We start from the raw sequence: 11,782 nt of genomic DNA, 5'->3' as shown, positions 1-11,782 counted from the left end.
TGTCTTCACTCTATTGTTTTGAGCACTAAATTAATTTTTTTCACATGAATTTCAAGTTTGCTTTTCAATAGCCTCAGGCTTTACATACTTTGCTTTCCGGTCGAAGTATAGCTAATGTGAGCATCACTTTTAAAATATTTTTTATTCATATCAGAAAAATCTGTTTTACAAACTTAGAGGCAAACATTGTTATATCGATTAAAAATATTATTTTATAATTTTAAAAATTAATTAACAAAAATTACTGGTAATTATATATAAGTAACTATAGTATATGAAAAGTAATGCTTCTATTGTTTTTTAAAATATAAAAAATAATTAATTCAAATATATAGACAAATAGATTAACATTATTTTATTATAATAATGATATAATTGACATAATTTGACTACAAAATTGTTAACTAAATTTAAATGAATGCTTCATTACAAAGTCCACTATACAATAGATGACTGAAATAAATCAATTGATGAAAACTATTACTACTCTATAACACACTGTCCACCGACGGCTTCGAGTGCGGTCTTTAGTTTGTCGGCCTCGTCTTTAGCCAAATTAGATTTAATTATTTGTGGAACCGATTCAACAAACTTCTTCGCCTAATATTTATTTTAAATATAATAATGCAATGAATTGATTGTATTATCAATTGAATTGATTTAAATTGTCTTTAATACCTGAACCAAATTCATGCCCTCAATTAAAGTCTTAATCTCCTTAATGAGCGCCACTTTCTTTGAGTCATCAAATTTGTTAAGTTTTAATGTGAATGATGTCTGAACTGCTTTACCGGCCATTTCTTCTTCCTCTTCCTATAAATCAAAAATATATAACATTTAATGTAATATCACTTTCAAGATATCAGTTAAATATGAAATCAAATTTACCTCTTGAGCGGCAACGGGTGCACCCATAGGAAGAGCTCCGAAAGACATCATAGGTGTGTCCGATATGTTCAGTGTTTTCTTTAACAAAAGTGGTCACTTTTAACCATCTTTTATCATACATTACATACTAACAAATACCTTAAGTAATTGATTCAGTTCTGACACTTCCAGAAGTGTTAAACTTGAGATTTCATCAACAATTTTAACAATCTTTTGTGGATATTGTTTGTCATCAATAGAGGCAGCGGGTGGTCGGATGACCGGCTCGTTCACCACCGAAGTCGATGTCATACTTCGTCTCATAACATAAGTCCATCTGATAAACAAAAAACAAGACATATTAATGACAATTAATAGATTGTATTGTATTTTATGGTTAGACCTGTTATGCAATGGTTTGCTGAAGAAGTGGTGACAAACTTTGATTAAAGAAGTCATGTTTGGTTTGGTTTGTTATGTTTGTTATTAGTCGACAACATGTGAACCAATTCAACACTCTTTGTCTCTAAAGGTGTCTCTACTGTCTGTTTAAACACTTTAGATATTATGAAAAATTGTCAACTTTTTCATTATTCAAACCAAACCATTAGTTTTTTAGTCAAATCATCAAATTATTGAAAATTATTTTCTTTTCTTTTTGTAAATTATGTCTATTTAATAGTTTTATAAAAATAATAATAACATAAACTTATTTAACCGACAATATTGAGGATCTTATAAAATACAGTACAATATATTGTTTAATTCATTAACCGAACCGATTTTACCTCTAGTTATTAAAGGCAGTACTACTGTATATGTATTATAGGGTCAAAGGTGATGGGCGCCAATCAATACTAATATTAGGTCAATTGATCCAATAATGTAAATATCTTATCATGGTCATTTTGCATAAATATTTCACTAAAATGTTATTAATTGCTAAACTATTAAAACTATTGATTGACAGTTTGAATGGATTGGTTTGCATATGAATACTAATGATCAGTGTCTTGATTTCCAACTAAAAAAACTATTTTATCGGTTTAACGGTTATAAATGAGACTTAGTTTGTCGACCGAACTAAACCAATGGACACTATTCCCGAAATTTTATTTAAAACTATTTGATGGCTTACAACTACAGTATAATAACTTAAATAAATAACTATTTCAATGATTTTGAAAAATATAAGCATTAAACTGTAAAATATTGCACTAATATGTAAAAATACAAAATATTAGTTTTAAAAAAATTATATGAAACTAAAATTCATATTAATTTTTGTTAACAATAGAAATAATTAGCACATTTGTGTACATCATTACTGTAAATATGCGGAAAAAAGTAAATCATATCATTTGAAAATAATATAAAAATAAATAACTATTTTAATAACTACAGGTATTTGGTTTTTTTGATGATTATTATACAACTATTGAGAAGTTTTTCTTAATTAAAACATATTTAAAGTGATAAACGCCTGATTTAAACAAAACAAAAAATGAAATATTATTTTATCATCCAATCTAATCAAAATTAATTTAATTATTTTCTAATATTAAAAAATAATTAAGTATTTGACTTTTATATAACAAATACTTAAAATAATTATTAATCAATACATTAGTAATGATAGTATTGTTTAGTGTATATAAACTACTGTATTATATCCCGCCTTAACTACAGTTTGTTCAGTGCATTAATGGGCGACAAATGGGCGGCGATTGGGTTAAAGTGTAGTCAATGTTCGTTATGTTTGTATAGCAATTGTATGGCAATTGTGTTCAACAGAGCCATACAAGGAGTCAATTGTAAGCTATATGTGAAACGCATGCGTAGTGTTTGACAATTGACACAACCATTGATGTACTCATTGCTTGTGATTCATAGTATTTGATTGAATCAAACAATCAAATCATTGGATCAATTGCTACATCAAGTGTTAGCAATTGTGAACAAATCTGTTGACAACTCGTGTGGTAATTGACAGTACAATCAATTGATTTAAAAGGTGAGTGTTGTAGTGGATGTGATGGATGTGATGGTTAATATAGTTATTGATTAACAATGTTTTTGTTTGATTCAGATGTCCAAAGGTATAGTCAGGACGAGTAAGTTTCGGCACGTGTTTGGAAAGGCGTTGAAGAAGGAGAACTGTTACGACAATATCCGTATTTCCAAGAACTCGTGGGACAGCAACTTCTGTGCCGTTAATCCCAAGTTTGTGGCCATAATCATTGAGGCCGCCGGTGGCGGAGCTTTCCTCGTACTCCCACTCAATAAGGCAAGCGTTTAGACATTTGTTACAATTTAATCCATTGTTTAGTATCCATTATATTTGATTTGATATATATCTTATGGTATTTATTTGAATAATCAGTTGCTATGTCTAACATATTTTATCATAAATTGTTCATTTATTTGACACATTGAATGTGTCTTTAAAAATAAATGTATTAAACATATTATGATATTTATAAACTCTGTCTCTTATAATATAAATATTTTTAGTTATGAGCTAATACTTGTTAAATAGTTATGAATTTATTAAAAATAAAGTTATTAAATGTTTTCTTTTTTTCAGTGATAACACAACATTACAGTATTATAAACATATGAATATAATTTTTTGAAAGTATTGCTACTAATTATAGTATAACAACAAATATATTATTTTTGTTGTTTTTCACTTTGAAAATAGACAACTCTATATATGTGTGTATTTAACTTTTTGTTGTTGTATAATATGTATTAAAATAATTTTGTAGTTAATTAATACATATATTGGTATATATGTATAAAAATGACTAATATATTATACTGTATATCCGTCACATATCCTTCCCTAATAACTATAAATCATTTAACAATTTTTTTAGTATCTCATATTTTCAATGCAAAATTTTTTTGGATTCAAAATGTTTTTAGTATTAGCAACTCAACAACTACTTGATGTGTTAAGGATTATATTTAATAATAATAATAATAAAACAGTAATACTTAACACTGATATGTAATACACTATTAGATAACGAGTAATAATTTTATTTGAAAACCCGATTCCTAAAGGTATTGAATGTCAAAGTTATTGACACTTATATTACACATTGAGATCACCGGCAGTTTTGACACAATTTTACAAAAGACTTGCATTGAATTATAGTAATATCAGTGTATTATATAAATATTGTATATAAAAATCAATGTTTTTGTAAGTGTCTGTCACCGGTTTGATTGCATTTCGGCCTAATTTATATATTATAACTCATCTGACTTTTGGCGAGATTTTAATTTTCTTCCATTACTTTGATATCTTATTTTTTATTTCTATTTATTACTTGTTTTTACATTTATTTTAAGTTATAGTAGCAATAGATTTATGATATGCTTCATAAAAAACTATAGAAACTTGAAAATTTATAATATATAACTATATATTAATTTAATGTTTATTTTTTATATTTGATATACTATACAATGCATTTGTTAGCAACATTTACTAAAGTTTATTTGATTTTATGATCTGATATATAAAAATAATAATAAGATTAAAATGCATTGTTTTGATGTTTTAAAAATTAATTGAACTTTCCTTTGTTAACAATGAGATAATTTGATTACAATGTAATTGATGTGTTGTTTAATCTAAAAAAATCTATGAATTTTAGCTATACTTTAAATAATAATATAATATTATTATAATGATAACTGTTGAGTAAAAATTAAGCTCAAATCATGTTTTTACATAACATTACATATGTTTATGCCTTTAACCCTATTTTACACAACAAGTTAACTATTAAAATGCATTAAAATTTCAATTCAATTATCCAACATTTAAATGAACTCAAATGTGATGTACATTCAAACAATAGATTAAAATAAGGTTAAACGTTATGCTCGACCTCTCTATTGCCTGATATATATTTATACACTATTTATAATGATTTATATATACAGAATATGAATACATGTTTGTCGTTATTATTTACATTATTATTATTATAGGATTTATTTCTACTGATAATTATTTGCAATTTAATAATTTTTTTTTGTTAAAAAATTGTATACTATTTTTGTTGACTTATATTCTTACTCCAAATATAATGAATGATTAATCAATTTAATGTCTTATAATGAGAAAGTCAATAATAATATAACTGTATATAGACTGGTCGTATAGATCCTAATCATCCGTTAGTTGCGGGCCATAAGGGACCTGTTCTGGACATCGCGTGGTGTCCTTTCAACGATAATGTCATTGCCAGCGCCTCAGAGGATGCAACAGTCAAATGTTGGCAAATACCAGACTATGGCTTAACGCGAACTCTTACAGAACCTGTGGTTGAACTTCATGGACACCAAAGAAGAGTTGGATGTCTTTCATGGCATCCAACAGCTAATAATGTGTTGTTAAGTGTCGGTTCTGATAATAAAGTAATCATTTGGAATGTCGGCACCTCTGAAATGCTTGTGATGATAGAGTCACCAGATTTAGTATTTCATGCCTCTTGGAGTTGGGATGGAAGTCATCTCGTGACCACATCTAAGGATAAGAAAATACGGGTTTACGACCCAAGAACTGGGGATTTAGAATCGGTATTAAATGATAGATATTATCGTAAGTGAAATAAAGCTAATATCATATCTTATATATGTATAGGAAGGCGATGGACATGAAGGAGCAAAGCCTCAACGGGCTATTTATTTAAGAAATAATTTAATTTTTACGACTGGTTTTTCACGAATGAGTGAAAGACAATATTCTTTAAGAAGTGAATCTGCTTTAAGCGAACCCATTGTTTTGGATGTATTGGACACTAGTAATGGTGTACTCTTTCCTTATTATGATCCCGACGTCAATCTTGTCTATCTCTGTGCAAAGGTATTAATCAAGTGATTAATATATGAAAGAAACATAAAATTTGATAATAATTTAACATTTAAAGGGTGACAGTAATATTCGTTACTTTGAAATAACTGATGAACCGCCGTTTGTCCACTATATAAGCACATACCAGTCCAGTGAACCCCAACGAGGTATAGGTTTTATGCCTAAGAGAGGGTGTGATATCCTTAACTGTGAAATCGCACGACTCTATAAACTTCATACCCGAGGTTTTTGTGAAGTAATTCCATTTACTGTTCCTCGAAAGGTATGTATCCTTAACTCCTACGATATGGTGTTATTCAATGGCAAAAACTTTTGCTGATTATATGCCAACTATTTATATAACACTTAAGCTTTAGTTATTACAAGTTTTAATATTTATATATTTATATTTTGCTATTTCTTAATTATGACGTTTTAAATGCCTATAATGGAAGATATAAATAACTATAATTAAGACATAATATATAATAATTTTAATTCATATAAATTTATTTTGGTTTGCATTGCTTTATATATCTATTTTTGAAAAATAGATTTTTATTACTATTATATTTAAGATAGATTATTATTATTTTTATTGAAAAAACTATAAGTGAGATATAAATATTATAATATCTGTATAAATTTAATTTTATATAATTAATAATTTAAATGTTATTATAGTCCGAATTATTTCAAGATGACTTATATCCCGATACATTGAGTGATATACCTGCGCTTACAGCTGAGGAATGGATCAATGGTGAAGACAAAGAACCTGTTTTGGTATTATAGAAATATATCGATTGAATTAATGAATTAGATTTAATGATGATTTGATTTTAAATTATAGGTATCACTTAAAGAAGGCTATCAGCCGACGAAGAATAAAGACCTAAAGTTGGCCAAAAAGAAGCCTAATTTGTTAGACAAATTGCCCGCCAAAAAGCAATTGTCTTCATCAGGTGGTTCCAAAGAATCAACTCCATCGCCTCCCAGTTCTCCAAAACCTTCTGGAGGTTCATCCGGTGTTTCAAATCAAAGAGTCGAAGAATTGGTTTCAGAATTGAATAAATTAAAAGCAATTATATTGAAACACGAGGTAAGGATCAGAGATTTAGAGAAGAAGGTTGAAGAGAGTCAAACTGATTCACATAATAATCATAACTCACAACAAAATAACGGCGATTCACATCTCGCCGATGAAGTCTAATATTTGTGTTTCAAAGTAATCAATGCCTCAATTAATTAAATATTTTGTGCATTACATTAACAGTATATACAAATGTACAGTATATTGTAATTTACTGTATTATAAGTATATACAATATATTTATTTATACATATAAGCATTAATTTATAAATTGCATACCAAATATTGATATCATAAATACTAATTAATACACTACTTGTGAACTAATTGTTGAAAAGGATGGCTATTTTGCTCAATTATAAAAGCCATTGATGCCATTCAATACAAAAAAAGTGATGTTTACTAATGGCATACAATTGGCTTCTATGCAAAAACAAAGCCAATGCTTAAATAATTTTATTTTTGATTTTAAAACTTTAAATGCTCTTTTGTTACAATTTGAACAAATATTGTTTTAATTATTTTATTTTATTTGTTTAATTATATATATATTTATGAATATATAAGAGTAATTATTGAAATTACTCACTTTATGAGCACATATTTATAATGTATTTTAGATTTAAATTGATTTATAAAAAAATAATAAATTGAACATGTAAATTATTTAAATTTAATGTTTATTTTGTGCCAATCAATATAATAACAGTTGCAAATAATTTAGATACATTTTAACATTTTAGTAAATTGCCACAAATTTTTTAAATGTTCATATATTGAAACCATCACAACATTAATATACAGTAATAATTAAAAAATTGTACAAATTTTAAAACTAAATTTATTTAATTCAAAGCTTACAATGAATATACATTTTATAATCTAAAAATGAGATAAAAATACAATTAAATTTAAAGTTTGAATAAATGAAAAATTTATCAAATTATTTGACTTATTTGTTAATCTGTAATCAATAATGAAATCAAAAGCCATCACTAGAGCCACCTTTTCTGTGATCAATGAAAGTAACAAAACTAGAGTTTGTGTTTAAAATAGTATAAACCGATGAAACTAATTGTTCGGTCTCTAAATAATGGCCGAAATGGTAGAGTCCATCGATATATACTTTGGGAAAATTAGACTCATATAAGACAGTATTGGTAGTGATATCATAGTAAAGACGTGACATATCAGTGGCTTCTTTAAGTGTATGACATCCCCATAGGATTTGATATAATACTTGAGAGATTGACGACACAATTCTTGTGCCACCAATGCTTCCGATTGCGAATTTGGTGTTTCCATTGCTGTCAACGATGATTGTGGGGGACATTGAGGTCAGCGGACGCTTACCTCCTTGTATAGCATTAGCTGATGTCACTGATGGCTCACCATTTACTTCGACAGCAAAATCTTTCATTTCATTGTTGAGAACAATTCCCGTCGATTTTGATATGCTTTTTGAACCAAATACTGAATTAATACTAGAAGTAACTGAAACGGTGTCTCCATTGGTCCCAATGACAGATATATGACCCATTCCTTCGTCATTGTCATTGATTACTTGTTCAGTCAACCCATAATAAGATGTTTGTTGAGCCGTTTCTTGAATATTTTCTTTTATTGATTTCGCGTATGAAAATGATGTCATATTTTTTAATATCTCAGTATTGTTAACGAAATCTGGATCTCCTAAAAGTAATCTCTGTCCAAATGCAAACTTTAAAGCCTCAATAAATCTATGAAATACTAATGTCCTATTGTTGACATCCAATTGTTGATCACATGTGTGGTTAAACTCATTGAGTATGTTGAGTATGAGTGCAACGACTGATCCACTACCCGGAGGCGGAACAGTTAGAAGTGTATAGTCTCCGCCACGAAGTGACACTTTTATTGGTTGACGGACTTTTACTGTATATGATTTCATATCTTCAAGTGTTATGAAACCGTTAAGAGCTTTAATATCTTCTACCAGTTTACTAGCAATTGATCCATTATAAAAATCTTCAGGATTTTTAGCAATCACTTCCAGAGTTTCGGCTAATTTCTCTCTTTTGAGTATTTCCCCAGATTTGTATAGACTATTGGTTTCGTTATTTTTAAATATTTCTTTTAGATTATCATTCATTTCGATGTCATCTTTAAATTGTATTAAAATCTCTTCTAAATGTTTGGTGACATTAATGCCATTTCTTGCCATTGCTATCGATGGCTCAATCAATGAACTCCAGCTTAGTTTGCCATATCTTTGATGAGCCAAAATCATTCCTCTTAATTGTCCGGGAATTGCTATCGACGGCCCGTCTTTATAAAAAAAAACATATTTTATTTATAAATAATATTTAATAATATTTATTTAACTAATACCCGATTGAAGAAGTGATGAATCATTTTTTAACAAATTAATAAAATCTACATTTTTAGGAGCAGTTTCTCGAGCATCAATCACTTCGCTTGTATTGTTAGCTCTATTTTATTGATAATTATAAAAATAAGACATTTTTAAGACATAAATCAAAATAATAATACCTGTTGTAAACAATCATAAGAAATCCTCCGCCAATACCAGAACTCTGAGGATTTGCTATTTCATCACAAAATAGCAAAGCGATGGCCGCGTCCACTGCCGAACCATTTCGCGATAATATCTTTTTTTGTTGAAAATTATATTATATTATTAAAACTTAATAAATAAAAATGATTATTAAATACATCTCTTGCAATGCCAGCGCACGGCTCTCCATCCACAACGACTGCCGACGAACTAAACCTAACTTCTTGAGCATCCGAGACAATGAACTCTCCTTTTAAGTATTGACTGCGCTTTTGGCGAAGTTTAGGCAAACCCAGGATTAAAGTTACCGAAAATGCAATTATGATCACAATTAATGAAATGGTCACTAAAATACATTGTTTTTTCGTGAAATGAGTTCTGCAAATAAAATATATATATTTTTATAGATAATTATATTTTTATTTTATTAATTTCATTAAATAATTAGCATATAATTTGACATATAATCACTGACTTGGGAACCGAATCTATTAAAGTATATTTATAGCTAACACTACCGTATCTTTTACTGGACGTATTGTCCAACGTTTCGTCTCTAATAAGTTTAGATTTTTCACTCATTTTTCAAGTAATTATTATATAAAATATTTTTTATATAAATAATAAATACTGTATTTTTCACTTAACAAAAACAATACATAAATTTTACGAAAACACAATTGCAAATGACACCCATTTTTGACGATTTATTTAATTTTTATCAATCAAAAGATATTTCAAAAACAATTATCTATTTAATTGATTCATAGCATTGTTATGATATAAGTATAAACTTATATTATAAATACTGTATAACTAACTTAATTGATAAGTATTAATACTATAGTATAAATTTTGATATCTTAAAACACTTAAGTGATTATTTTTCTATTTATTTAATGACAATTTATTCTAATATTTTAGTACAAATTGAATTTAACTTAAACTATTTTTAAATAAATACAAATATAGCTAAGATTTTTATTTTATTAAATAACAAATAATTTTAATGGATTTTTAAAGTTAAAATATAATTATATGACAATTTTTTTTTATATATACTGTATTTATCACTTAAATTTTATTATTGTAAATTTTTATTGTTAAACTAATTACTATAAATAGTTAAATAAATATTACAAATTTATTGTTTTTATTAATTATCAATAGTTGAATAAATATCTTTAGCCAAAATTAAAATAAAATATTTATAGAAAACTTTGTGACATTTATAGCTGCGAAATTTAATTGTTAATATTAACTCATGATTTTAGTACGGATAGAAACATACATTTTATTAGATAAATTTTATTTAATTTGTTTTAATTTATTTTATTTGTTGATATATTAAAATTACATAATTTAAAATTTAAATTATGATATTTAAAATTAAATTATACATACAAAACAATTTGACTTTCTCCAGTTGATACTCTTTTATAAATTTTTGTCATTTTGACATTTTAAGTGCACATTTAAAAAAAATATGAGATAATACTTATAATCATAATATTTATATTTACTGTATGTAATCAATTTAATATCAATTCAAATCAATATACCAGTACAATGTGTGTGATAATAAAATGTCTGATATTTCATTCAATGATTTGCAATAAGTTTTATTATAATATAAATTTATTATATATTCACCTGTACTGTAAATATACTATTTGTAGTACTATACTAATACTATTTTTTTATATAAGACTTACAATGATTCAATTATTTTTATAGATTGGTTATTATAATTTACAACTATTTAGATATTAGCTTATGTTTTGTATATATTTTTTAAATAAAAATTCGTAATGCTGAATTTTAATTACTAAATTTAATTATTTATACTGTACTTTTATTAATATAAATTTTGATCTTAACATTTATTAATAATTAATTAGATATCTTTATAACTTATAATATATATATATATATATTAATGTTTATACATGTATACGGTTTATGACACATAGAATACATATTTATCAAACAAAATATTAATTATTTTGTATTAAAACTCAATGTTTTGTCAATATATTAATTATTTAGTTTGATTTGAATTAAGTTTAAGATTATTGTTAAAATGCATTACATTTGTGATCTGTGTTCACATTCACTGTCAAACATATGAATTGCATCCTTGAGACACATATTTCATCAATTTTTACTTTAATTAATCATTTATTTGAAAATTTAATGATTTTTATATATATTAAAAATAGCATAAATTATTTTTTTTTATTAAAGGCCATTGCATTTTAATAAAACAAATTTATCTATACTTATCATTTATACGGTATTAACTGATATCTAAATAACAAAATATACTTAACATTTTAAAATAAACCAATATATTTTTTTGTATACATTTTTATAATTTTTTACACTT

The 11,782-nt window shown here is 26.2% G+C and overlaps 3 protein-coding genes across 3 annotated transcripts; 1 reads left to right on the top strand and 2 right to left on the bottom strand.

Moving 5' to 3' along the window:
- Nucleotides 1-340: 340 nt before the first annotated feature.
- LOC128953611 (39S ribosomal protein L12, mitochondrial-like) lies at nt 341-1,408 on the bottom strand. Its single transcript, XM_054299110.1, has 5 exons — nt 1,271-1,408; nt 1,027-1,204; nt 889-966; nt 679-813; nt 341-600 (listed from the first exon to the last, which is right to left on the bottom strand). The coding sequence occupies exons 1-5, from the start codon at nt 1,324-1,326 to the stop codon at nt 484-486; spliced, it is 564 nt and encodes a 187-aa protein (XP_054155085.1). The 5' UTR covers nt 1,327-1,408; the 3' UTR covers nt 341-483.
- A 1,230-nt stretch (nt 1,409-2,638) lies between these two features.
- LOC128953858 (coronin-1C-like) lies at nt 2,639-7,430 on the top strand. The gene is made up of 7 exons (XM_054299382.1): nt 2,639-2,881; nt 2,957-3,154; nt 5,041-5,469; nt 5,534-5,755; nt 5,820-6,026; nt 6,428-6,529; nt 6,597-7,430. Exons 2-7 carry the CDS (start codon nt 2,957-2,959, stop codon nt 6,954-6,956), a joined length of 1,518 nt encoding a protein of 505 aa, XP_054155357.1. The 5' UTR covers nt 2,639-2,881; the 3' UTR covers nt 6,957-7,430.
- Nucleotides 7,431-7,803: 373 nt separating this feature from the next.
- On the bottom strand, nt 7,804-9,975 carry LOC128953607 (scoloptoxin SSD14-like). The gene is made up of 5 exons (XM_054299104.1): nt 9,869-9,975; nt 9,552-9,771; nt 9,369-9,487; nt 9,207-9,307; nt 7,804-9,143 (listed from the first exon to the last, which is right to left on the bottom strand). Exons 1-5 carry the CDS (start codon nt 9,973-9,975, stop codon nt 7,819-7,821), a joined length of 1,872 nt encoding a protein of 623 aa, XP_054155079.1. The 3' UTR covers nt 7,804-7,818.
- Between the last annotated feature and the right edge of the window lie 1,807 nt (nt 9,976-11,782).

This window comes from Oppia nitens, unplaced genomic scaffold (genome assembly GCF_028296485.1).
Source record: "Oppia nitens isolate AA-2021 unplaced genomic scaffold, nextdenovo-longstitch-racon4-pilon3 scaffold23_pilon_pilon_pilon, whole genome shotgun sequence".
Lineage (NCBI taxonomy): Eukaryota > Metazoa > Arthropoda > Arachnida > Sarcoptiformes > Oppiidae > Oppia > Oppia nitens.
Note: the sequence above shows the minus strand (reverse complement) of the source record. Positions and strands in the feature narration are given on the sequence as shown.

What these genes read in the sequence shown, in the direction of transcription:
- LOC128953611 (XM_054299110.1), bottom strand. Translation starts at nt 1,326, where the DNA reads ATGACTTCTTTAATCAAAGTTTGTCACCACTTCTTCAGCAAACCATTG. An exon ending in AGCAAACCATTGCATAACAG is followed by an intron (nt 1,205 to 1,270) that starts GTCTAACCATAA and finishes TTTGTTTATCAG; the next exon opens with ATGGACTTATGTTATGAGAC. An exon ending in AGGGCATGAATTTGGTTCAG is followed by an intron (nt 601 to 678) that starts GTATTAAAGACA and finishes AATAAATATTAG; the next exon opens with GCGAAGAAGTTTGTTGAATC.
- LOC128953858 (XM_054299382.1), top strand. Translation starts at nt 2,957, where the DNA reads ATGTCCAAAGGTATAGTCAGGACGAGTAAGTTTCGGCACGTGTTTGGA. An exon ending in GAACTGGGGATTTAGAATCG is followed by an intron (nt 5,470 to 5,533) that starts GTATTAAATGAT and finishes ATATATGTATAG; the next exon opens with GAAGGCGATGGACATGAAGG. An exon ending in TTGTCTATCTCTGTGCAAAG is followed by an intron (nt 5,756 to 5,819) that starts GTATTAATCAAG and finishes TAACATTTAAAG; the next exon opens with GGTGACAGTAATATTCGTTA.
- LOC128953607 (XM_054299104.1), bottom strand. Translation starts at nt 9,975, where the DNA reads ATGAGTGAAAAATCTAAACTTATTAGAGACGAAACGTTGGACAATACG. An exon ending in TTAATAGATTCGGTTCCCAA is followed by an intron (nt 9,772 to 9,868) that starts GTCAGTGATTAT and finishes TTTTATTTGCAG; the next exon opens with AACTCATTTCACGAAAAAAC. An exon ending in CTTATGATTGTTTACAACAG is followed by an intron (nt 9,308 to 9,368) that starts GTATTATTATTT and finishes TCAATAAAATAG; the next exon opens with AGCTAACAATACAAGCGAAG.